General features: G+C 59.3%; 2 protein-coding genes across 5 annotated transcripts in view; both read right to left on the bottom strand.

Annotated features, from left to right (window-relative positions):
* Positions 1-8,956, bottom strand: part of Msantd1 (Myb/SANT DNA binding domain containing 1) — a 13,349-nt gene extending 4,393 nt beyond the window's left edge. The window contains exons 1-4 of one of the 4 annotated variants that reach the window (XM_033758863.1): positions 7,753-8,956; positions 6,646-6,731; positions 4,331-4,595; positions 917-1,192 (exon numbers count right to left, since the gene is read on the bottom strand). In XM_033758863.1, coding sequence (XP_033614754.1) covers positions 917-1,192; positions 4,331-4,595; positions 6,646-6,661 — 557 coding nt within the window. In that variant the 5' untranslated portion in view covers positions 6,662-6,731; positions 7,753-8,956. Of the gene's footprint in view, positions 1-916; positions 1,193-4,330; positions 4,821-6,645; positions 6,732-7,752 lie in introns of those variants that run through there. The other 3 variants (XM_010641767.2, XM_010641765.2, XM_019210260.2) reach the window with 3 other exon arrangements.
* A 102-nt stretch (positions 8,957-9,058) lies between these two features.
* Htt (huntingtin) overlaps positions 9,059-24,310 on the bottom strand; it is a 105,351-nt gene continuing 90,099 nt past the window's right edge. Inside the window, exons 54-66 of the mRNA XM_019210296.2 lie at positions 23,661-23,815; positions 23,191-23,330; positions 22,111-22,193; positions 21,201-21,331; positions 20,737-20,866; positions 19,287-19,442; positions 17,305-17,495; positions 16,015-16,129; positions 15,709-15,922; positions 15,245-15,350; positions 13,621-13,783; positions 13,365-13,525; positions 9,059-12,600 (exon numbers count right to left, since the gene is read on the bottom strand). Of these exons, the coding sequence (XP_019065841.1) occupies positions 12,387-12,600; positions 13,365-13,525; positions 13,621-13,783; positions 15,245-15,350; positions 15,709-15,922; positions 16,015-16,129; positions 17,305-17,495; positions 19,287-19,442; positions 20,737-20,866; positions 21,201-21,331; positions 22,111-22,193; positions 23,191-23,330; positions 23,661-23,815 (1,959 nt within the window). The 3' untranslated portion in view covers positions 9,059-12,386. The remainder of the gene's footprint in view (positions 12,601-13,364; positions 13,526-13,620; positions 13,784-15,244; positions 15,351-15,708; positions 15,923-16,014; positions 16,130-17,304; positions 17,496-19,286; positions 19,443-20,736; positions 20,867-21,200; positions 21,332-22,110; positions 22,194-23,190; positions 23,331-23,660; positions 23,816-24,310) is intronic.

The raw sequence follows: 24,310 nt of genomic DNA, 5'->3' as shown, positions 1-24,310 counted from the left end.
GCCTGAGCCCGGCACTCTGGGGCAGGGAAGCAAGACAGCTGCCTAGGGTGGCAGCTCCTCCCCAGGAGCAGGGAGGTGGAGGCGGCTGGCCGTGGCCCCCACAGCATCTCCAGAGTCCCACCGGACCCCACACTCCTGGCCCAGCCCGCACCCTCCTGCAGAGCAGCAGGTGACCAGCCAGCCTTGGGTCACAGCTCTGGGCTCTGCCCTAGCAGCAGAGTCTGGGTCTGAGCTCAGAACCCTGGGAACAGCTGCCCTAAACCTCAGGCCTCCTGCTGACTCAGGGTGGCTGAGCACAGCTGGTGTCTGTCTGGGATCACAGGTGAGAGAGCTCCTCTCCAGGGAAGGGGGCCCTGGGGGAGTCCTTCCCACCCCACCGCCCATGAGACAGATTTAAACATGGGCACAGACCATGACTCAAAGCCACATTCTCCCTACTCTTTTTACCTGGCCAACTCCTATTTTACCTTGAAAGCCCACACTCAGTGTCCCTTCCTCTGAAGTGCCTGTTCTGGGCTCCCTGCCCCCACAGCTCTGGCTGTCTGTCCTGCGTGCAGTCTGACGCCCAGGCATAGCAATACAAAGCCTGTAGTGACAGTGGGGACAGGCAGGACCTGTGTAGGGTGCAGGCAGACAGGGAGGCACATGTGGGACAGGCACTGTCTTCTCTCTTGACACTCCCAGCCCTCTCCAAGGAAGGTTCCGCTTGATCCCCATTTCACAGGAGGGAGACTGAGGCCAGAGAGGTCAAGGAACTTCCCATGCAGCTAAGTGGTGGAGGAGGGAGACAAGCATGGTCCACTGTCTGAGGCCAGAGACCGCGAGGACAGCGTGCCAGGCGGCTGCTCAGGCGGCAGGGCGCGGCGGGGCGGGCAAGGCCCCGTCAGGAGAGGAAGCGCGAGCGCACGCACACTACCTGAACTTAAGGGACAGTAAGCTGGAGGAGCTGTCGGAGCGATCGTCCTGGAAGCGGCCTTCGTAGGAGCACTGGGTATACGGTAAGTACAGAGGGGTGGACTTAGCGGACGGCGACAGAGACGCCTCGGTCTGGGACGTGGAGGGCCCCGGCTGCTGGCCGTCCGGCACTTTGCCCTCAGAGGCCTCGGGGACCTTGGCCAGAATCCTATCAATGGCTAGGTAATAGGGCCAGTCCGGAGGGACCGACTCGCTATCTGTCATGCATTTTAATTTCCTGAAAGAGAGACACAAGAGCCAAGGGTGAGAAACAGCTGGTCCCAGCCCGTCCCGCCCGGCGCCTCAGCAGAGGGGCACACAGGCCTTGGGGACCCCCAGGGAGCCACGCTGGCACGGCAGGAGCCACTCGTGGCCAGCACAGGCTCCCCAGCAAAACTGGCCAGGCCCCAGGCCCCAGCAGCAGTGGGCTCAGAGCAGCGAGGCTCTGGGATGTCTACGGGAAGCACCCAGGTGGCAGGCAGTCAGCGGTGGGTGCAGGCACGAGGCCCTGGGGGGAAGGAAGGGGCGCACGCCCCACATACATGACGGGCGGCTGTGGGTGCTGGAACCTTGGGTGGGCTCCTGTAGTTTCCCTTAGCAGAGTTTCTAAACCACAACGAATGCATACTGCTTCTGACATCAGTTACCCAGCGATAATAAAGTATCCTGACAAATTTATAATGCAGCCATAAGATATCACAAGGTAAGAGCCACAGCCTTCTGGAGAGGACAGACGCCTCAGGGACAGGCACAGGAGCAGACTGCAGCATCCACAGTGCTGAGTCTCTGGACGACTTTGGGCAGGTTCATTAACCTCTCTGAGCCTCCATTTCTGCGTCAGTAAAATGGGGATGAAGGAGGAAGCCCCTCACAAGACTAAAGAGGAGATTTAATAAAACAATGCCTGGCAAACAGCAGGCCGGCCTCCATCACTCTTAGTTGGATGGAACAGGAAGTTGTGTTGGCCCTTGTTCGGCACTGCTACTTTCACTCCTGTAGCCCCAGAACCCTGCCGGGCTGCGCCGCTTCCTGCATGGTGTGGCCCCACCTGAACACTGCCTGGCCAGCCTGCCATCTTCTCCTGCAGCAGGTCCTGCCGCAGGGGGCCAAAGTGCAGCAGGTGAGGGCCAGAGAGACCCGGCCCCAGGGTGGCAGGTGGCTTACACCTCTGCCCCAGCAGCCCCAGCAGCTCCTGAGGCTCCCACCTGCCTGCCAATGCTTGTCCCAGAGGGCCAGCCCAACCCCCGGGCTGGTGCCCCTGCTGCTCGGGCTTTGGGCAGTGCTAAGCAGAATGCCCTCAGCAGACAGCCAGGGGCAGACCACACAGGGCAGGGCCCAGGTCCTCTGTCTTCCCGACAGTAGCACCTGACCCACCTGCAGGGGGAGGTGAGGTGTCCACCTGGAGTCCGGGCCCCTCCACAGTACCCACTCTTTCTGCCCCTCTCAAGCCAGCCTGCTCCGTAGGGAGACGGGGCAGCCGCCCTGGCCTGGGAGGCCCCAAGTGCTGTTGCAGCAAGCACACACCATGGAACTAGTCATCTCTCGCGCTTCCTTAGCCAGACAACCCCAATACATGAAAAGGTCTTGTGAAGAAATAATCAGGGTGTGCAGTGGGAGGGTGGAGTGGGGAGCTGAAGACCTGGTCACCCCGTTGAAGCTTCGGCTTATGAAGAACTGTGTGGAAAGACCCTCTGTAGTTCCAGGCCTCAGTTTCCCCTCAGTGAGTGAGCAAGGACTGATGGCAGCAGCCGTGGGGAGACACGGTGGGCACTTGCTTCCCAAGCTGGGAGTGCCATGCGCCCCGGCCCGACTGCACAGCTCGTCTCCTGGCCTCCCAGAATCACGCCTGGCCAGGAGAGGACACAGAATCCCTCCCCTGGGACCCTGGCACACCAAGGGAGGCTTTCAGCATGAATAATGAATAACCCAGCCAGACACCATCGGAGAGGCCAGGCCGGGTCTCACCTCACTATGGATGACAGAGGCGAGGAAGCCTGGGTATCGGCCAGCGCAGCCCCCCAACCCCAGAGCCCTCCACTCACCGGAAGTTTGAATGGGGCCAGGGGACTGGGAGGCCACAGGCGGGCCAGGCCATGTGCCACCATCTGCATGCCCGCCTTTGTTGGCACGAGACTCACATCTCAGCCCTAACATCAGGAGCGGAGGCTCAAAATTAACATCATTTACACTCAAGGACTCCCAGCAGTGGGTTCCGACTCAGGGGCAGGCTTGGGATCTACTCAAAAAGAGGGCCTCAAAAGTTAAGTAGCACAACTTGGAACGGAGCCTCAAGGTTTGTCTAGGCCCTGCTGGGCCCTCTGGGCTCCCAGGGTGGCCAGGAGCCAGGACTGGGGTGCAGCATCCTCCCACTGCCCTGGGCAGGCTCTCACCTGTGTGGGGCATAGGGGCTCGGTACCCCCTGGGGTACAGCAGGCAAGCCTGCAGGGTTCCCTTTGCTCCCAGCCTTGGTCTGTACCAGCCCCCATACCTGTGCCAGAGGGCCGATGTGAGTCTCCCCTGGGACCGCGTTCCCTACCCTGCCAGGCCCAAGCCACCTATAGGCTTGCAGCTCCTGCCGTGAGCCTCCTCATGCCCATGACCTTCACCCCACACTGTGACCTTCACAACACACACGACTCCTCCACCCGTAAGCCCATATCCACACCCTGCCCACGACCCCTGTCCTGCTCCAAGTTTTCCAGGGGGATACGGCCCCCGCATGGTGGAGTGCTGGTAAGTGGGTGCAGCCGTTCCTCCTATAGCCAGAGCTGAGTGTTTCCCTCCAGGAGCCACACTGCAGAGGCTAACCCAAGAGCCAGAGAAGGGGCCAGGCCTGAGCTCCACCCCTTCCCCTGGTGAAGAGCCCTGCCTACACGTGGGGTACCACTGGGGTCTCACCATCTGCCCTAAATGCTCCTCTCCTCGGCCCTAAACTGGGCACATGGCACAAGCTTAAAGTCCTGGAGGGTCAGGACCAGGCAGGCCTGAGAGCGGAGCTTCTTGCTCATGCTGGCCTCAGTCTCCCTGCCTGTACAGGGGCTTCTGACACCCTGACGACAGCCTGCGGTCCCTGGGTGGAGCGGGGAGGTGGAGACGGGGCGCTGCCTCAGCGGTGTTGTGAGTGCAGTGCACAGGTCTGGTGTGTGTCTTCGGACCCACAGCCCAAAACCAGCCCCAGAACAGGAAGCCAACGGCGGTCCTGGCGCCTCAGGGCTTCCCCACCAGTTTCTTGCATTTGCTGGGCCTGTTTCCCCATCTTCCCATGGGGAGGCTGCAGGAGCGGCTCCCGTGGCCGTGTGAGTGGGCCCGGGCCCGGTGGCCACCACTCCCGATGCAAGCCTTCGGCCCGCCCTTGCCCGCTGTCGCGAGTGCCCACCTGTACTGGAAGGTCATGTTGGTGATTTTGATCTTGATCTCCTCGCCCAGCCGGCGCTCACCCGTCATCTCGAAGAGCTTGCTGGCCATCTTCTCGTACACCTTGGCATTGCGCTTGGTCTGCTTGAGCTCGTCGAAGAACTCCTCCCAGACGAGCATGAGGCCGCGCATCTCGGCGTCCGTCCAGTTGCGGGCCCGCCGGTGCTTCTCTGTCTGAGGAGACACAAGGTAGCTGGGCACTTCGGCCGCTGCCATGCTGGAGGCACCTGCGGGGTTAAGGACGGTGCTCAGGCAGGGCCCCGGGCCCGGCCCGCGCACCATGGGCGGGAGGCGCCACGCTAGCTTGCTTGAGGCAGCTCCACGCTCAAAATGGGGCCTACATCTGACAGGCAGGAATTTAGTTAAAAGCTTTTAAACGGGAAACGTCATTTTGATGTCACGTTTCCATAGCAACACAGCAACTGCATAAGCTACAACAACAGAAACCTTTTAACTGAAAGCACAGGAATCAGGGCCACACTGACGGGCCATCAATATTGCAGCAAGCACTGGGCCCAAACCCGGTGTCGGCCCCAGCCCTGCCTCCCTCCCACTGGCCCACCAGACCTTGCCTGCCTGGGCCATGTGCAGAGAGATACTTCCGCGGTGCCAGCCAGGTCTGGGAGGCAGGGGGTCAGGCAGCCCATGTCGGGCAGTAGGGCAGAACAGGACAGAATGGTCACAGGGAGGTGGGCAGGGGAGACAGGGTGGGTGGGCGGGCAGGCTGAGGCCCCCACGCTCACTGGACCAGGTGGCTGGCTGCCAGTGGGATCCTTGGGTGAGGCTGGGTCCCAGGTTTCAAAGGATAGCATGAGGCCCTGTCCCCCACCTTTGTCCTATGTCCCTCGCTCCACCCACCAAAAACACTGGCCTCGGTCCTAGAGACGCTGAGGACCAGGCTGATCAGAGCCAGGCCCTGCTCAGCGGTGCTGGCTAGGGGACACGGACACTGACTTTCAGCACAGGCTGGGGATAGGGGAACAGCACCAGATGGCAAAGGCAAGTTCTGGGTGGAGACAGGAGAACAGGCCAGGGGGTGGCACTGGGAAGAGCCAGCCAGACCTGTGGGGCAGGGCAGAGGTAGTATGAGGGCAAAGCTGGGCATGGGCTCTCACCTCTGCCAGGCCAAAGGACTGAAATGCCGGCAGGGCCTGTGGGGAGCCAGAGAAGCTGGGGTCGGGAGAGCTGAATCGGTGCTAGGAGGGGCTGCAGAGGGAGTGCCACCATGGGTGTACTTCCAGCATTTAAGAGACGCACAGAGCCCAAGGGCCCAGGAAGACAAGGACGGGCTTGGCAACTTCCTGGATGGCCGTCCTGCCCAGCCCCACACCCCGGCTGAAACTCCCTGTTCAGCAGGGGGCAGTGGGCACCTGCCACCCCTCCTTGCGGAACAAATGGGGGAGCTGAGCCCCACGGTACCCTGGAGTGGGTGTGGGCCCAGGCTGCCATCAGGCCCCCCACTGTGGGAAGTTCCTGGGCACGGCAGCCCCTGGCTGGCTCGTTGCGTCCCCTCGTGGGTCCAGAGTTGGGCACATTGAATACCTTCCTCTAGGACCCTGGGGTTACCTAGGGACTGGGGGTCTGCTGCCCCACAGCCTGTGGCTGTGACTCCTGTACTCCCTCTGAGTGTTCACCCGTCCTCTCTGCTCATTGTCAAGGTCCGTCCTTGTCACACTGCTGGCCTGTGGGCTCACAGCTGCCCTGAGCCTGGGAGGGGTCTGGGCTGGTTCCAAAGCCTTCAAGGCCCATTCCTCCAAGAAGCCCTGCTCCTCAGGCACACAGGCTCTGACCTGTGGGGCCCCAGGGCCAGAGATGGGGTGGCTGCACTCTCAGCACACAGGGAAGACAGGCAAGCACAGCCCAGGGCTCCAGGGACTCAGCATGGCCTCCCTCCCCACTTGCCCTCAGCTGCCTCATCTCTGCAGTGGGAATGACAGGACCTGGCGGGAGTGCTTGACATCACCCAGCGTGGTGCTGACTGAGGGGCCCTGGGGAGTTAGTGGTGTTTTGATTCCCCCCAATCTGGCTCCTCCCAAGAGTTCCCTTGGAGGCTTTAGAGCTCAAGGGGCACTTACACCCTTGCTTGCTTGAATTCTGGTGGGCTCAGGAAGAACCCTGGAGGAAAAGGTTCCAACTTTTCCATCTTGGGCTGAGGTGCATGGAAAGCCCCAGCAGTGCCTTCTGGGCACCTCCCAAGGCAGAGCCTGGGCCTCCAGTACAAGGTGAACTTGGCTGGCCAGCCCCAGCTGCCGGTCCCCTAGGGGAGGAGCTCCATACCTTGGCACAGCTGCATGACCTGCTGGGACCCTCAGTCACTGTGGGATGGGGAGACAGAGGGCCCGGGGCTGGGCACTTGGCAGCACCTGCAGGGAGAGGGGCAGTCAGGCCTCAGCAGGTGCATCTGTGGGAGGCCCCGGCTCGCCAGGTCCAAGCTGGTCCTGCTGCACCAGAGGGAGGCCTGTGCTCTCTGGGTCTCCATCTGCCCTCTGACAAGGCCGGGTCCAGCCCTACATGCTCTTATTCACTCGGTACGGATGGTGCTTCCCTGCTGCAGGAAACCAAGCCTGTCTGGGAACATAATGCAGGCCTCGACCTACCGAAGGAAGCCAAGCAGGGGGAAGCAAGGTTCCTGCAGCCTTGAGCAGAGCCTGTGCGGGTGGGCAGAGGGATTTGCAGGTTGGAGACACACCCCCCCACCCCCCGTCACAGCTGCCAAACAGGAGTGCGTGCGTGTGTTGAGGTGAGGGCAGTGCAAGGGCAGCCTGGCTGGAAGGCAGCAGGGCCCAGGTTGTAGGAGCCAGGGCTGCTCAAGAGTGAGGGACAGGAAGGGCTGCTGTCTCAGGGGAGTGTGTGATGGGCCACGCTCCTACTCAGGGCTGGCCTGTCCCAGCAGGTCAGGACCCGGCTGTCTGGCTCAGCAGAGGGCAGGGAGTCTGTGCCTAGCTCGTGTGCTGGGCACTGCCATCCTCCCAGCTCACTTGCAGTGGCCCTTTGCCCATGGTCAGGCCTGTCCTGAGCCAATAGTGTCGCAGGAAGTCCATGGCCCAAATGCCTGTTCCTGTTGGACCGCGACAGAGAGGGGCCCTCCAGAGGGTTGAGCCACCTGGGTAGATGGGGAGCAGGCTGGGCAGCTGAGGGACCAGGCAGACCACAGATGCCGGACAGCTCCATGGAGATGGCAGGCTCAAGCCAGGTGTCCCTGCCCACCCGCAGGCCCCTGGCAGCAAGCTGTGGTGCTCCCAGCCCACACAGAGCCGGGGCCGCTGTGTTCCTGGGTTCCATCACCTGGCTCCTTGGCCTGCTGGCTGCATGGCGCAATGGGGCACCCGGCCCCTTCGTGTGCACCCAGGAAGCCTGGAGGCAGGCCGTGTCCCTGGTACTCACCTCATCCACTTCCTCAACCCCATGCAGGGGTGGGGCGTGTGAGTCTTCACTCAGGGAACTACTTCACAATGCTCTTGGGAGCCAAGTGGTCAGGGCTAGAAACAAACACCACTGTCACCATTGAGTGCAAGCCTGCCAGGGGCAGGAGAGGAGGTGTCTGCCTCCCAGCTCCTGTCTGGTGAGGAAGGACGTGGCTACAGGGTCTCACCCTCTGCTGCACAGCTGGAGCATGGTGTGCTGTGGGCAGCTGCTGAAGGGTTTTCCATCTGGACTGGGCCATTTCTGGGAACACCAGCCATACTGGCCAGGTGTGCCAGGGCCTGGCTATCCACACCTGAGCCAGGGAGGGGGAGAGGGGTGGCTGTTTCCCTGAAGTGGCCAGAACATAGGCAGTGCTGAAGGCCGAGGCCACTGGGGCCCTGGGGCTGCCGCCGAGACAGATGCAGGGAGTTGAACGCTTATAGCAACCGAGGGGAGAGCGAAACCTGGAGGGGCGTCCTCCAGGGCCCCCAGCCAAGTGCTCACCATCCCATGCAGAGACAGGGGACCCAAGTCCCCGGAGGGGCCATTTAGCTGCCTCAGCCCTCGCCTTTTCTCCGGGCACTGGCCACAGGGCCAGCTCTGCTGTGGGGACAGAAGACAGAGGAGCGAGGTGGCCCATCAGGAACACTCATGCCCTGCCCCAGGCAGCTCTCAGCCTGAAGTGGCCGCTTCTGCAGGTTGGTGTGCAAAGCACATGTACCCCAGGATCACTGCCACAGAGACCACCAAGACTGGGGAGGGCATGGGGAGCTAAGGAAGGCAGGCCTGTTAAGCTGAGCAGGGGACTTCTTGGAGGAGGCATTCTGCAGGGGAAGGGCCGGCGAGCTGAAAAGGTCAGGGCACAGGCACAGCAGTCAGACAAGAGGTGGGTGGACAGCTGTGTTGGGGACAGCAAAGTCCAGCTGAGCCGGGAGCACAGAAGTTAGTGGTCAGTGAAGCAAAAGGGCCGGCAGATTGTTTCTAGTGTCCTGGAACCACTGTGGAAGCAGGGGAGGCCCACACGAGGCCCAAGGCAAGCTTGCAGGACCACTCACATCAGGGCTCTCTCGGCCCAGGCTTGCTGAATATCAAGGCCCCCACAGTGCAGGAAGGAGCTTGCAGGAAGCACTCCTGCAGGAGGCAGGGTCCGAGCCCAGCCCTCCTCTCCGCACCCGCTCGTGCTGCCCAGCCGGCAGTGCCAGCGGGCTGTGGGCAGCGGTGGCCTCACTGGGCACATAGGGAAACAGTTCTCAGTAAGCAGAGTGAGCCCCACACAGCAACAACATGTGGTTTGATTATTCCTTTAATTTGAATATACAACATTTGCAGCAGTTAAAAAATTTAAATATACATCTAATGCCAGTCCTTCCTCTTGGAAGGGGACAGCCAGGGCTGGGCAGCGCTCCGGGATGCTCCCATCACAGCCGCCGCCTGTAGCCTGCTTGCTCAGCCTAGACGGAGGCCTCTGGGTCAGAGCTGCACCCTGCAGTCAGGCTCCAGCTGCCTACGACCCACCCACCGCGTGTAGTGGAAGATCTGCTCCCTGAAACACTTGGGGCGAGGTTTCTGCAACAGCATTGAAACACGACAGGCACACAGGGAAGAGGCCCCGAACCTTTAGGTACCTCCTGGGATCACAAGGTTCTCCAAGTCCCTCCTCCCCCACATACACTCCAGGCCAGACAAGGGCAATCTTTCCTCCTGGGCCACCTCAAGCTCTCCGGGCTTCCTGCTCCCATGCATCACTGCCAGGGGACACCAAGTTCACCCAGCGCAGGAGAGGGAGGGGCAGGCCTGTGTGAGGAGGCTGACAGGGAAGGATGCTCGCAGGTAGCAAGAGCAACTAACTGTACCTCACAAGCACACAGAGCCAACCCACGCAGGCCCCGCAATGCCGGGCAGCTGAAAGCAGGCAGTTATTGCTGTGTGAGTCCCCACATGGTGAGCTCCAGGCCAAGACACTGTGACTCCACGGGAGGAGTTCCCCGGTGGGCACATTCTGGGGGTCTGGGGGCGCTTCCGCTCCACTCTTCCTCCTGAGGGGTCCGCGTGCAGGTTAAAAAACGAGAGCATGATAAAGGGCACTTGCAGCTGGAAAGTCACCTCCATGTGTCAGCAGGGCCAGCAATGGAAGGGAGGCACAGTTTGGAGAAGACATGCTTAAGTGCACTGCCAAATAATTCTACCCTGGTTTCATTAAAATCTTTCCTGATAGTACCAGCAGGAAAACAAAAGCACTACCCCGCCTCCCCCATAAAACTTGACAATCAAAATGACATTTCCGATACAATTTGGGATTCATGGCTCTGGAGGAATTGGATAGTCTCAATCCCTCGTGCGGGGTTGGTTGAGTGGGCCACGTTCTCCACGGGACTCTTCTGTGCAGGGACCTGCTCAGGGACCCACCTAGTTCCACTCTCAGCCGCTCCAGTCCAGCTGTTCTCGGAGGGCGTTTGTCTGACTTGAGGCGCGCGCGCGCGCGTGTGTGTGTGTGTGTAAATGCAAGCGTGGGTGTGCACTCACGCACACACATGAACAGATCTCTACTTGCAAATGTGCTCTGGAACACACAGGTCTTTTGGGTTGGCACCAGCGCTGTGCTAAGAACTGACTGTTTTAGATCACACAGTGAACAAGAGAAGGCCAATTCATCTCTACGCTGAGTCCGGAGACAGGAATTCCGAGGGGAATGGCTCCAAATTTCACATTCACAGTGTTCTTACAAATGTAAACATCCAGCCAGGAACAAAGTCCGGCCCGCAACACATCTGCCTCAGGGCTGCTGGGACAAGCTGGGGACGGGGAGGCAGAATTTCCCACAGCCCCACAAACTGCCAGCGGCTTTCTACGGGAGAGTCGGGATGAGAATGGGAGCCCCAAATCACTAAGAGAGAACCGCTAACTTTCTTACTTCTTGTTAAAATCCAGTTGTTTCCCCAGCCTTCCCCAAAGTGGATCCACTTCTACTGTCTGAGCTGCTGACTACCAAGGAGAGTTGGTCTTGGCTTGTGGAGGCCTCTGCTGGGGCTGGCAGGAAAAGCCTCACGCTAGCCATGAGGGACACTCCGAAGGCAACCCTGTACCCACAGCAGGAGAGGTTGAGGTGTCAGGCAGCACTGCAGAAAGACACGCAGCCAGCTAAAGTGACAAACCAGAAGAGCTCTCTGCCTCGGTGCACTGGAAACAGCTCCAAGTACTCCCCACGGACCATGTGCGACCGGGACATCAATGTCATGACCCCACCAACCAGCACTGCAGTCACCTGGCCAGCTGAGCCTGCTTGGGGGGCAGGGGGCAGAGCACAGGCCCAGCCACACAGCAAGCAGTGCTCACACCAAGGCAGTGCATCGAGGGAGCCCTGCTGTCCAAGCTCGCTTCCATTTAAACCATCAGGCCCCGTCTGGGCCCGGAAACCAGAAGCGAGCCCAGGGAGGGAGCCAAGGCCTGGGGCAGGAGCAGAGCTTACTCCAGGCCGCAGGTGACCAGCCACAGGCCCTCCCCTCCTCACCATTTCATCGCCATACGACCAGATGGAGCCTCACCCCGCACTCTGACGGACACAGATCTGCACGCTCCCGGGCTGAGGGAGGTGTGCGTGTGACAATCAGAAAGGGGCAGAAGAGGTGTTGGGGTTCACCCTCAACAGTCGCCAAGACACCATAAGGAGCTCGGACGAGACACAGCTGAGTGATGCCAGGGGGCTGCAGCCAGGCACCCAGCAGGACTCTGCCGTGCACACATGGTAAGAGGATAGTGCACCTAACGCTGGGCAGTCGGCTGCTGCACAGACTACAGTCCCGGCTGGGAAGGGGCGAGGAGCTCGCCAGGCCTCTGTGAGTGACCATGAGCACACGGTGGAGAGAAGCCCCTCTGTCCTCAGAGCCAGGCTGGACACCAACACCTCTCTACCCTACCTTCACAGGAGCACAAGGGAAAGGGAGATGTGCGCAGTGCAGGGGCCGCAGGAGGGGAGTGGCTGCCAGAGGACCTGTCCATGTCCACGGACACTGTCGCATGCAGCACAGGCCTAGCGAGTCACACACTGTACGCGGGCATGGGAAGCGTTACATTAAAATTAATTTCTTTACTGATATAATTAAACTTTACGTCCTGAGAAGAAAACAGAAAGGGAGACTGGTGCGGGCATCTAGGGCCTCCTGGCCTGACTCGCCATACAACACAGCCAGACACGGATGTGGCAGGCGCGTACTCCACTGGGGAGACGCAAGAAGAGCTCTGCAGCCCATTGGCAGGATGCCTGCCTGCAACAGGGAGGCCAGGACCACCTGCAAGAGCAAGGGCTCCTGCGCTGGACACAGGGCCCCTGCAACCCCGCTACATGGACAGGTAAATCCCAGGAGGGACACCTGTCAACTGCATGGCTGCCAGCACAGGACTCAGGCTTAACCCCAATCTGCTGTGTGCTCCCTGCACAGCCCTTGCTGCAAAAAGCACTTCTGTCATTGGGCAGAGATGGACACACACCTGGCCACCTCACGCGACACAAATGGAAGCCCACAGTAACCCAGGCAGCCCTGGCAGAGACAGGGCTCACTCAGGCTCCCAAAGGTTCTGGCCCCAGTGGCCACTTCCTCCAAGCCTGCTATGGACACTCAGCAAGTAGTGACCTTGTGGATGTTTCTCAAACAAGTTAGCAGCTGGTGGTAAGGGCTTCCAGGTGCCGCGACCACCTCAAACACAGACTGGAAGGCCCTGCGATCGAGCTCCTCCTCTATCTGGTGTCTGTAGAAGTCTGTGGCGACCAGGCAGAAAAGGTTCACGTCCACCTGCTCCAGCTTGCCCATCCGGCTGATGACATGTGGAAGGCTGGCAGAGGGGTCAAGGAGAACACCAGCAAGGCAGGGAAAACGGCCTTTCCTCCCACCCAGCCTACAGTCCAGGGAGGCCAGGTGCCCAGGGCACCAGAGGGCAGCCTGGACAGCACCTACAGCAGTGGCCACCTGCCACCATCTGTCAGTGACAAGCTGGCTCTGCCCCACATGGCGGGGTGCGCCCTCGACCAGCTGCTCCGAGCAGTCTGTGCCACGGCACTTACCTAGCTGGCTGCTCGGTGCAGGGAGGGCAGAGCCGCCCGGCGGCCCAGACGCCCGGCTCCCCGGGTGTGCTGTGAGCACAGCAGAGCCGCACAGCTCAGAGGGAGGCTCCTTCGGTCTGTCTGGCGAAGCCGCCAAGAAGGGAACTCCTGGCCAGCAATGCTGGCGGGTAGGGCTGGGGCTTGGCTCACGCCCCTCCCCAGGAGGGCAAGCATAGGCACAATGACAAGAGCTAATGAGAAGCAGCACCGGCAGACCCAGCAGAGGGCAGCCACCGCCCTCCACGCCGCCACCAGCCCAGCTGCTCCTTCCACACCCTGGCTCAGGCAGCCGTGCCAGCAAATGGCTTGGCCTCCTGCTCTGCGTCCCTGTCAACCACTTACACCCCTGGAGCTGGGAAACAGCGCCCCAAACCTCATGGGACTTTGCAAAGCGTAGGTTTCCAAGCCTTCACTGCCAGCAGAACCTAGACACCAACAGAGCAGTGAGGACTGGTGGCAAGGGAACCAGCCTCAAGTGAGGGCCCAGGAAGGATACATGGCTGACACCCAGGGGCTGGTGGACGCGCTGACAAAGAAGCAGGAGAGGCTCCACATGGCCATGGCAACTGGGGTCCTCTGCGTGAAGTTGGACAGGGACAGCATGACCCAGTCCCGGACCATGGACGACTGTCCCGCGCTGTGCAGAGTCTGGAACACCTGGAAGGAGTGCAGCACCCTAGTGGTGGATCCACTGAAGCCTGGGTAGAGCCCACCTCGGCCCGAGGCCCTGGCTCCACGCCACAGACCCTCACCTTGTACACGACGGTGGCCATGAACTGTGGGTACGGCTGCTGGTTGGACAGGAACTCTCCAATGACCTTGTTCATCACGTCTTGGGGTGGGAAGAAGTCATCCAGGAACTGTGGCAGGATCCTCGCCACCACCCGGGCCTCACAGGGGAAGCCCTTCCTGATCCTGGAGGGAGAGGAGCAGATCAGAACCCCACCTGCCTGCGGCTCGCTGACCCTCCCTGCTGGGAGTGCTGCCATGGAGCAGGGTGGAGAGCGAGGCAACCGCAGGGCCATTCCAAGTGGGGCACAGGTCGTGGCTAGGTTATGGACTCTGAGCAGAAAGGCAAAACCTCGCTCTCCAGCTGTTCCCCTCCTGGGGTACGGACAAGCGTGCTGTGCACAGGTATGGGCAGGTGGTGCACAGGGAGCACAGGCCAGGTAGAGGAACAAGCAGGAACATGTGCAGTGGGGACTGCTCCTTGTCCAGAAACTCCATGGAATTTTCCACACCACTAATCTAACTTGCTACCGTCAAGCAGGATTTCTTTCCCCTTACACCTGGACCCCATCTGTGCTCTTGGAGATTCATCTCCCAACAGACCTTAAAATTCAGCCTCTGCAGTGTCCTTCTTGATGCTGGGAGACAGTGACTTATAACTTCCCTACTTGTGCCCAAGACCTTGGTGCATGTCAGATGTGGGAAATGGCCCAGAGGTTGGCAAAGGCTTCTGCACGTGCCCAGCTGGTCTGCCTGCTGCCTAGAAGGGCTCCACTGAGAGTCTCCCTGCCTGTCAGCCCGAACCTCCCTGTCCACTGCACAGCAGCCAGCTGGACACTTGAGCTCACAGACAGCCCCGTCCTCCACTCTATGAGGGCAGGGGCTCGTCTGTGGCACCCCACGTGGACCTCCAGCTGGCTCTGAGCCTGACTGTAGGGGCTGCTCTGTGAACCGACTGGAAGGCAGGAGGGCGGCTGCAAAGCTCACTCTCCAGCTCAGTGTGGAAACAGTCAGCTGTGCAGAGCGCCACCCCCACCCCCAAGCTGGAGGACACAGGCCAGGTCCCTGAGTGTGCTCCAGAGATAGCCAGGTTGCTCCTCACTGGCTAGACTGCACGGCCACCAGAGGCACAGAAGCATGACAGGACAAAGACCTGTTGTGTTTCTGGGACCAGACGGCCTTAGGGGAAGCATGGGCCTCATCCTCAAGAAGTGGACATTCTTCACAACTGGCAGGCAGAGCCACACCCTGTCACGGCTCTCCAAGACAGTGTCTCAGCCTCAGTCTTCCCGGGCCGTTCCCACGGAGCTCTCGAGTGCCGTGTTTGCCCTTCCTCAGCACAGCAGGGTGAGAAGGACCCACTTCCACCAGGCTGCTGGCTCACGGAAGGCACCACGGCGAAGGGCATGTCTACCTACCACTGACTGCTGAAATCCCCAGGCCACTCCCCAGGACTTCGGGAGAGAAGGAAGCAGCGGGGCTGGCTCGGTGGCAGTCAATACCACCCTCATGTGGGGCCAAGCAGGACCAGGGTGTGGTGGGGAAGATGGCAGGACACAGCCAGGGCCACACGGACATGCATGATGGCCACTGTGCTAGACCAGCTCGAGGGCAGGAACCGGCCACAGGACAGATTGCAATTCTCACCGATCGAAGAGAACAGACACCCGCTCCATGGCAACAATCACGGACTCGCTGTCTGGGGCTGCAGGGTTAGGGTCTGAAGCTCTGCCTGGACTGGCTTTCTCCTTTCCTGAAACAGCCGTGCCAGAGGGTTACATGACTGAAATCCAAATGTCTCTGCAGATGGAGCTCTGTGCACAGGAATGCAACAGAGCTCCGGTGAGGGCCTGGAAGCAGTTGACTGAGCCCCAGGCCAGCCAAGACCCTGCGGGACCCACACTGTTGGGCCCCAGGAATTGTAGGGGATCTGACACCTATGCATTGTGAAGCCACCTTGGCCATGCCCCTGCCCTGGACTCCAGAACCTCACCACGTGATGGGTTGGCTCAGGTCCCATATCAAGGGACCTTTAGGGGGCTGGACAGAAACAGCCGTGCATACAGCTGATCAGCAGCCTGTGTGAGTGGAGAGCCCTCACAACTGCTCACCTGTGTACATGCAGGTGAGCATCAGACCCAGGGCGGCCATGGCCCGGTGCGGGCTGTGCACGTTCACTCTGTCCACACTCAGCTTGACGAGGGACTCTGTGTCCAGCCGGGAGAGCTGCTCAGAGAGCAGGAGGCGCTCCAGGCCTCGGAGCGCGCAGTGGTAGATGACAGAGGGAGTGGACTCCTCACTGCCAGACAGCATCACCCCACACATCTGGGCACGAAGACAGGTCAGTTCCCACCTTCCCCCGAATCAACAGCCCGCCTAGGGGACCCTGCAAGGAAGCCCAGCCAGGGCCTACTCACCTGTATGATTGATGCTGAAAACTCAGGGCCCACGTCCAGGGGGTAGTTCTCGATGAGATAGAAAGCGGTGGCACACATCACCAGCACGTGCTGCTGGCTGTGCACATTCACGCAGCTGAAAGTGGGAGACCGCCAAGCTCAGTGCACTGTGGCCTCTCCCTCTGCAGGGGGATGGAGGGACACTTCCCAGGGCCCAGCCCCTCCATGAGCCACAGACCACGTCCTCTCCAGTCACACACCTGGACCTCTCGATGACATCTCTCCCACGCCACATCCTGTGCAGCCCACCCGCTCCCATACTTGCAAATCCTGGACTGTGGGGTCCCTGGCTGGCCTGTGCTGGGCGAGGGCTACCGCGGACAGAGGAACCAACACAGTACCACCACCACCTCCATCCAGCAGGTGAACCCGCGCGAGGCTCCCCAGCACCCCCAGGCCCCGCCTCTGCTCACCTTTCCACCCAGACACTGCCTAGTCCCCAGCCCCTCCTAGTCCCCAGTGCCTGCAGCCTTGCATGCAACTGCTCCGGGCCATGCTCTGGGGGACAGCGGCCAGCAGTCTGGCTGTCCTGTTCACCCGAAGCCACATCCAGTGTGGACAAAGAGCAAGAGCCTCCCTACAGGTCTGTGTCACCTTCCCCACTTCTGCCTCGCCATAGCGCATGCCCGCTGACACAGCTGACCTGTGGGAACATGCCTCCCCCATGGCACCCAGGCTCGCCCCCGCCCTCCCATCCTGCTGCCTCCTCGGCTCCACTCCTAACTAGGCTCGACGGACTCTGACTCTCCAGATGGCGAGCGTGAAAGACTGCTCTGTGTGTGGCAGCCAGGACTCAGAGGCAACTGGCAGCCTCTGGGTACAGGAGTGCAGAGGTGAAGCCAGGGCGCCTACACTCACAAGAGACCCTGTGTGAGCTCCTCCTGCCTTCTAACCAGCTCTAGCGAAAAGCTGTGCAGAGCTGTGTGCCGAGCTGCTTTACGGAGAGCACGGCTGAGATGAGAGCAGGAAGGGGGGACCTTGGGGGACACAGGCATGGGGCAGGGCAGCTGCGGAGTGGCCGAGCCTGGCAGAGAGCGAGTGAACAGCAGCTGCCTGGGGGAAGAATGCGGAGGCAGGACCCCCACCCTACTGCGCACCTCCAGGAAAGCTTCCACACGCCTCTATGTCCTTGTGCCTCACTGGCCTCCGCCACCACCTCAACAAGGGAGTCCACCTGGGTCCCCACCTCCTACCAGGCCAGCGACTTGCTGTGCGCATGTCGGCCCGCTCAGACTGCCCCAGCCCACTCACTGGGCCGCCCCCTTGAGGCTGGACAAGAGGTAGTCACTGATGACCGGGATGAGCTGCTTCGCAGTATCGTCCAGCAGGTCACACTCCAGCACGTACAGGATGCCATGCAGGGCTCCGATCTGGCTGGGCAGGTGGCTGCTCCTGAGGGTGCTCTCCAGCAGACGGCTCACCGGCTCTGCCACGGCCTTGTCCTGAGCACAAGCACAGACCCAAGTTGACTGAGGTGGATGGCTAGCTCACGTGCCGGCCCACTTCTCTGCAACCAGCAGGGCTGTGCTCAGCCCCTCGGGGGCCATCTGGTCTCACAAAAGCAATCAGAGGCCATCGGCCCTTGCTCTGAGGGAGCTATATCCCCTGGTCTCCTTGCCAATCACGTCCTTCTTGTCCCTCCACATGTTGTCCCCACAGGCACCCAGGGGGCTGTGTGGTACCTTCCTGAGGAATGCCCCCCAATCCAGCCTCCAGGCTAATTCTGCAAGTACAATGCCGGGATCTCTGCCAAGGACAACAGAGGGTAAAGACGGTGGCACATTTGGGCACAGGACACTCTGCAGCCACACAGGAGCAGAAGCCACACTGTAGCCCGTTGTCTTCAGGAACACTCAGGGGCACAAACAGGGAGTGGGGCCCATCTACCAGCCTGACATAGGATCTGTTTATAAAGCTATTATTCCTTACTCACTGTATCTGACAGACATTTGCCTGGGGGATTTGAGCCTGGGCACAAACCACAGCAGGCCAAATGCTGAACCCCCCGTGGAGAAGAGGGCCTCCCACAAATCGGGCTGCTCGGCACCATCCTGGCAGCACCCAGAGGGCACCTCTTTGAAGACTTTCCACACAAGGGGAACCAACAAGCTCACTGTTCCTGTGCTCTGGATGGCTCAGTCACCCATGGGGCCCAGGCTCGGGCTACCCATGACAGATGCTTTCGACTCTTGCCTCGGCTCTGTGATGAAAGATTCTGTGGGGAGTGGCAGGGAAGGTGAGAGCCAGGCCTGCATGTCCTGTCAGTGTGTCAGGCTGTGGATGAAGTTGGACAGGATACAGGAGGGACAGCTCAGTAGAGCTACACTGTGGCAATGTGACCACTGCTACTGGCATGTGGAGGGGCACCCCGCAGGTTCTCCATGACACTACTGTTGGTGGCCCAAATGCCTGGCACATGGCAGGCAGCCTCTCCTGTGTCCCCTGAGTTCCTACTGCTATCATAAAAACGGGTCAGGAGGAGGCGCGAGTCAGAAACATTACCACTATGGGGCACGCTGTGTGACAGAGCAAATGGACACCCATCCCAACAGTTGGGGTCATTCTTCTCTGATGGCAATGCCAATACCCTATGCAACACTCCAGTAAGGGGCGGGTAGCAAGGTACACCCCAGTGGCTGCCAGGGCAGGTGACGTGTGCCAGGACAGGTGCAAACTGATGAACCAGCAGCAGGGAAAGGGGACTCTTCAGGAGCCCCCTCTGACCAAAGGGTCAGTGACCTTGTCACACTGCCCAAGGGCTCTTGCTAGTCTCCCGTCAGCGCACAGCGGCCCTCCCCAGGCGTGGATCCCACCAGCGCCCTGCTCTGACTTGCTAGCCTCAGAACGTGAGACGTGAACTTGTTCCCGAGTCACCGAGTCTAAGGTGTTTCCCAAGACAGCACAAACGACTCCAGTGCAGACTGCAGGAGGGGAAGCAGGGTTACTGTGACAACAATCTCTAGCGGAGACTGCTGGCTGAGAAGCAGGGGACCCAGGCCACATCAAAGGACAGTGGGGCTGCTGGGCCGCAGGCAGAATGGAGAGGACAGTTATGTTCCCACCATTGGTGCCATTCCTGGGCCATCCGGGGACAGTCAGCTCAGTCAACTGTAATGACATAACCAATGGCTACAGGAGCCTCACAGCACGTCACGCACCCTGAGGATGGCCCCGCAGGAGCCGAGTCCTCTCCAGCTGAGCCTCACATGTGCTCCACACTGCCTCTCACTTACCATTCCAAGGACAGCAGCCGCCTTACAGGTGGCTGGCACCAGGTACTGGACAAGAATTTCGTCTTCCGAAGGGTGCACCCGCCGCAGTTCCATCAGCGTTGAATACATCATCTCAAATTGGTTTCGTTCGGTGAACAAATCTGAGACGACGAGAAGCTGCACACACGGAAGATGGGAACAGGAAGTGGGAGAGCCAGGCTGTGAGGAATGTGACCCTGAGCCCACTGGGGCACGGCTGGTTCTAACATCCTCCAGAACGAGGGATGAGAGCTCACAGGAGCCCTGACTGGGAAAGATGTCAACGCCAACCTGGAAGCCTTAACCAGAGGGCAGAAAACCGGCCCTGGAGGTCTTGTGAGTCTGTGGGGATGCCTGCCCACAGCAGCCAAGCGAGAGGCACTACCTCTGCTACACTCCAAACCCTGGGCCCTGCCTGCACTGTGGGGACAGGCTCTGAAAAGAGAGATGAGCTATCACTGCTTCCGGAACAAAGGTCCTGGCATCTCCTCTCTGCTCCACGCGTTCCTCTTGGAGCTCAGCTCTTCTCCTCACACCTGACCATGGGCACTGGCTGCTCCGCAGGAGTGAGCAGCAGCCTGGGCCCGGCCTGTCCAGGTGCCAGGGCAGGGCTGGAGTCTAAACCAGCATCCTCAAGGGGTCCCAGGGAGCCAGCTACCCCAGCCCTTCCATAACAATACTAACGTGGTGCTGGCCTTTCCGCCTCACTCTCTCCCAAATGTACAGAGGGATTTCCTAGAGGCTGCTCAATGCTAACAGACCAAATGCCTACGAAAACAGACACCTGCGAATTATGTTTGTAAATGTGGAAGATAAAACTCTAATTTTAAAAGATAATCTCTTTTTTTTTTTTTTGGTACCGGGGATCGAAAAAGATAATCTCTTACAAAAGCTATTGCTACATCACAGTGCACTATGTGTTTACTTTGCAAAGCTTCTCAGTCTTCACTTGAAACCCTGTGAATATTGATGGAGGCCTTGGGGCCTGCATTAGCTGCAGAATGAAGTCCTAGACCCTCCTCTGGGACAGCTGCATGACCTGGTGCTTCTCACAGGGGCCTGGCAGGACTGTTTGCCACAGCTCTGGAGGAGACAGACCAGAAGGATGAGCCTCGGGGCTCTCCACAGTCTCCTGCACTGCGCAGGGCCTCTGTTGCTCCGGATGAGAAGTGGGAACTCTCCCCTCAGCAGTTCCACAGATGCTAGGGTGCCGTCCTGGGCATCTGTGAGGGTCCCACTGGGTTCCGAGGGTGCGTATGAGCAGCATCTGTCTGCTACGTGTCTAGTACACACAGGGGGAATGCGGGGCAGTGTGTGCCGTGTGCTTGTGGGGAGTGTGGAGATGGTGCATGTCTGGCACACACATGCGGGACATGAGGCTAGGCTGCACAGAGCATGCTCCCGTGAGAGGGTAACGGGGAAGGACACGTACAGAGCGAACCACTTCACTGATCAGGATGACCGGGGTCCTTCTGGCCGAGCTGGAGGGCAGGACCCAGCGGCTGTACAACTCAAGCAGAAACTGTGAACAGGAGTGGATGTCGACTCCAGCCCGGTGTTTCCTGCACAGCACAAGACATGGGTAGTTTTCCACATGGAGGCGAGAAGGTCAGTTCAGGAGACATCCCAAACAAATCAAACGGGGACATATCAAATTGTTTCAAACAATGAGGCCAAGCCAGGCATAGTGGTGCATGCTTGAAACCCCAGCACTCTGAGAGGCTGAGGTAGGAGGATCCCAGGAGGATCCCAAGTTTAAGGCTCTCCTGGGAAATTTAGTGAGACGGTTTCAAAATAAGGAGAAAAAGGTCTGGGGATACAGCTCAGCGTGAAGGGCCTGGATTCAATCCCCAGAACTAAAGGAAAAAACAAATACTCACAGAGGCCACTGCATACCTGGAGTTGACTGGAGACACGGGTGGGGATGCAGGTGCAGGGACGTCAGCCTCCTCCTCCTCTTCCTCATCCCACTCCTCCTCTCTCAGGGGCGTGATGTTGTTCCCCAGCCACATGGAGTGAATGGACACCTGCCCCAGAAACAGGACTCACAGCTTGGCACCTGGGCACTGGAGGGCAGGGATGACCTAGGCTGGACGGAGCACACCCGCCTGGGAACAGCCTCCCACAAGCTGTCAGAACCAGCAGTGATGGGCGGATGCCACTGGACAGCTTCATCCTCAGGCCCAAGACCTGGAATGCAGCTGAAGGGCAGAAAGAGGTGACACGACTCCTACATGACCTCTGAATCCCATCACCGAAAGCAGGGAACCCGCACGAGGGAGTTTTCTTCAAGGCTGGCTTTCTGCACATGCAGCCCCGGCCCATGGGCCTCACCTGACTGAGCCACAGAGAAAACAGAGAAACCCCGAGGGTGTTAGTGAAGCCCTGAGCCAGGAGGTGGAGGGCAGCAGGGGCGGGTGGGAGGAGACAGCAGCTGGCAGAGGCTCTCACCTGTCTCACACATGCCATCCACGAGGTCTACATAATTTCATGTACATAACCTTAAAATCTTTTGGGAATAGAGATTGTAAATAGAAACAAAGTAAAAGTTCCTTTAGAAGTCCACTTAGGCTGGGCAATAGTGACACACATCTACAGTGCAGCTACTCAGGAGGCTGAGGCAGGAAGATCATCAGTTTGAGGGCAGCCTGTGGATGTAGCTCACTGGTAAAGTGCTTGCTTAGCATGCATGATGTCCTGAGTTCCATCCCCAGTATCAGGAAAGGAGAAAGACAGAAAGGAGGGAGGAACAGGTGGGAGGCAGGAAGGCATCAGTCCTCTCTCCTGGAGGGAGCCGCATGCTCACCTGGCCCAGCTGGTAGCTCATGTTGCCCAGTTCCCGCTCGGGGTTGATCTGCAGCAACAGCCTGTCATGACTGATGAGTGCACCTGTGAAGCAATTCCCCATGAGCGCCCTCTGCACACACCTGCCGTGGCCCATTCCCTCTGGAAAAGGGCCCCACATCTCCGCTCCTCGGGCAGGTTGCCCACTGCGCAGGGCCTGCAGGCCTCAGGTTGTGTGACGCTGGCAGGGCTCATGGCCGAACAGCACCATCACTTTTTCCCACAGACAGGATCCACCTCGCTGATGAACCCTGTGCCAGAGGGCCTGTCGCCACCCTCCGGGAAGCACTCCTGAGTCATCTGCCCGTGTCCCTCCCAGACCTGCTCCCTATGCCACAGGCTCCTCGAGAGCCAAATCCAAGGGCACCCATGTTCACAGCACCGTTCAGGTCAATGTCCCAGGAAACCTCTGCACATGAAACACACCACACTTCCATGTAGACCCTTTTCCAAATAAAGCCCCTGAGATGCTTAAACGCAGCACCACCAAGATTTTAAAAATGCGGGGATTGGCGACCTAAAACACGTGCATTATGAAGGAGTGACTGACAGCACTCCCTTCTTTTAAGCCAGAGCGATGAGCTCCAGCGCCTGTAGAGGGGCAGGCTAGGGCCACCCAAGAATGCATGCTCCCGTAGGCCGGATTTCTCAGGAGAACCAGAGCTCCAGATCAGTTAGACACACGATGTTGTAATGTGAGCCGCCAGCCAGACTGCATCCCGTGGCTGCCTTGAGAGACCCTCGGACTGGCTTCCTCGACAAGACTCCCAAGATAGGAGGCTTCATGTTCATTTGCAGACTTCACTTCCTCAACACCATACTGGGGCCGGAGATTCAGCTTAGTGGCACCACCATAAGGTTCTGAGTTGGATACCCAGTACCCCAAAAAACTAATAAACAACAAGAACAAAAAACACTAGACCATCCTGGGCACGCTGGCCCTTCCAGAGCACACAGCCCTGCACGCATCTTGGTGGGACCTCCTGCCTTGTAGTGTGTTGAGGGCAGCAGTGACGCGTTCATTGCAGCCCCTCCTTCATACCTGTAGTGGCGGGCGACAGAGAAGGGACGGGATCCCACGCCTGGTATGAGTGATGGGTGGCAATATTCTCCCTCTTGGAAACCATCGCCTGAATCTCCTGCTCTACAATCCCTCTGATCATGCTCAATTTCCTCCCAAACCTAAAGTGCAGAACGGAAGAAAAGAACATTTTGCTTCCTTCAACATCTTACAGCAGAAACCACCAGCTTGCTCTCTGCTGTGCCTATAGGACCTGACCTGTTTGACAGCAGAGTCACTATCGAAGTCAGTCACGCCTGCCCTATCAGAGTCCCCAGACACCCAGTGACCCCCATGCAATTTGAGGCCAGAAGTTTCAACTTCTCACTGTCATGGAATCACTTTTGGATCTGCACCTCTGTGGCTGGGGGAAGCTGCTGGCTCCTGGGGCAGGGAAGGGCACCTCACTGTCCCCCTGGTGGGACACAGCATACCCAAGCACTCAGGCCAACCTGGTATCCAGAGCTTTGAGGGGCTTGTTCCGGGGCTGCTGCTCCAGACAGCTCACTGCTGGGTTGCCAGCAACAGGCACAGTCATAGCACTGAGCACCAGGGAGGTGATGGCCTGCACAGCTAGCACATGGATCTGGGTCCTCTCTGTGTCTTCCTGGAAGGACAGGTCACACATGGATGACACGATGAGACAGCCACGGCCAGATCTGCCACCACCTCACAAATAGCCTGCAGGTCCCACGGCCCCAGAGGGAGGAAGGTGAAGAGTCCCAAGTACCACAGAGGGACACAGCTTCCACCAGGGCCAACTATCTGCCCAAGGACCTCCAGCACAAGCGGCCTCTCCACATATCTGTTTCTAGAATGAATCTGATAGGCAAAGCAAGGTCTTTGAAGGGCATGAGACTCCAAGTACAGACACTGTAAGGACCGTCCTTAAAGTGCCTCGTTTTAAAGGGCATTGCACATGACAACCCCCTGCATCTGCAGGCGGATTTAAAGATATCATGATGATTTGAGACACATGCCCACCCTCTGAACTGTCATGTCTAGACATTCCCACCAGGCCATCTGCTAGAACTGAGGACTCTTGCCCCACACTTCTAATACCCCAGGCTCTGCTTCACAGGAACACGGTTGTTATTTCTGC

The sequence above is a fragment of the Fukomys damarensis genome, unplaced genomic scaffold (assembly GCF_012274545.1).
Source record: "Fukomys damarensis isolate Sample0158 unplaced genomic scaffold, DMR_v1.0_HiC HiC_scaffold_35, whole genome shotgun sequence".
Taxonomy (NCBI): Eukaryota; Metazoa; Chordata; class Mammalia; order Rodentia; family Bathyergidae; genus Fukomys; species Fukomys damarensis.
Note: the sequence above shows the minus strand (reverse complement) of the source record. Positions and strands in the feature narration are given on the sequence as shown.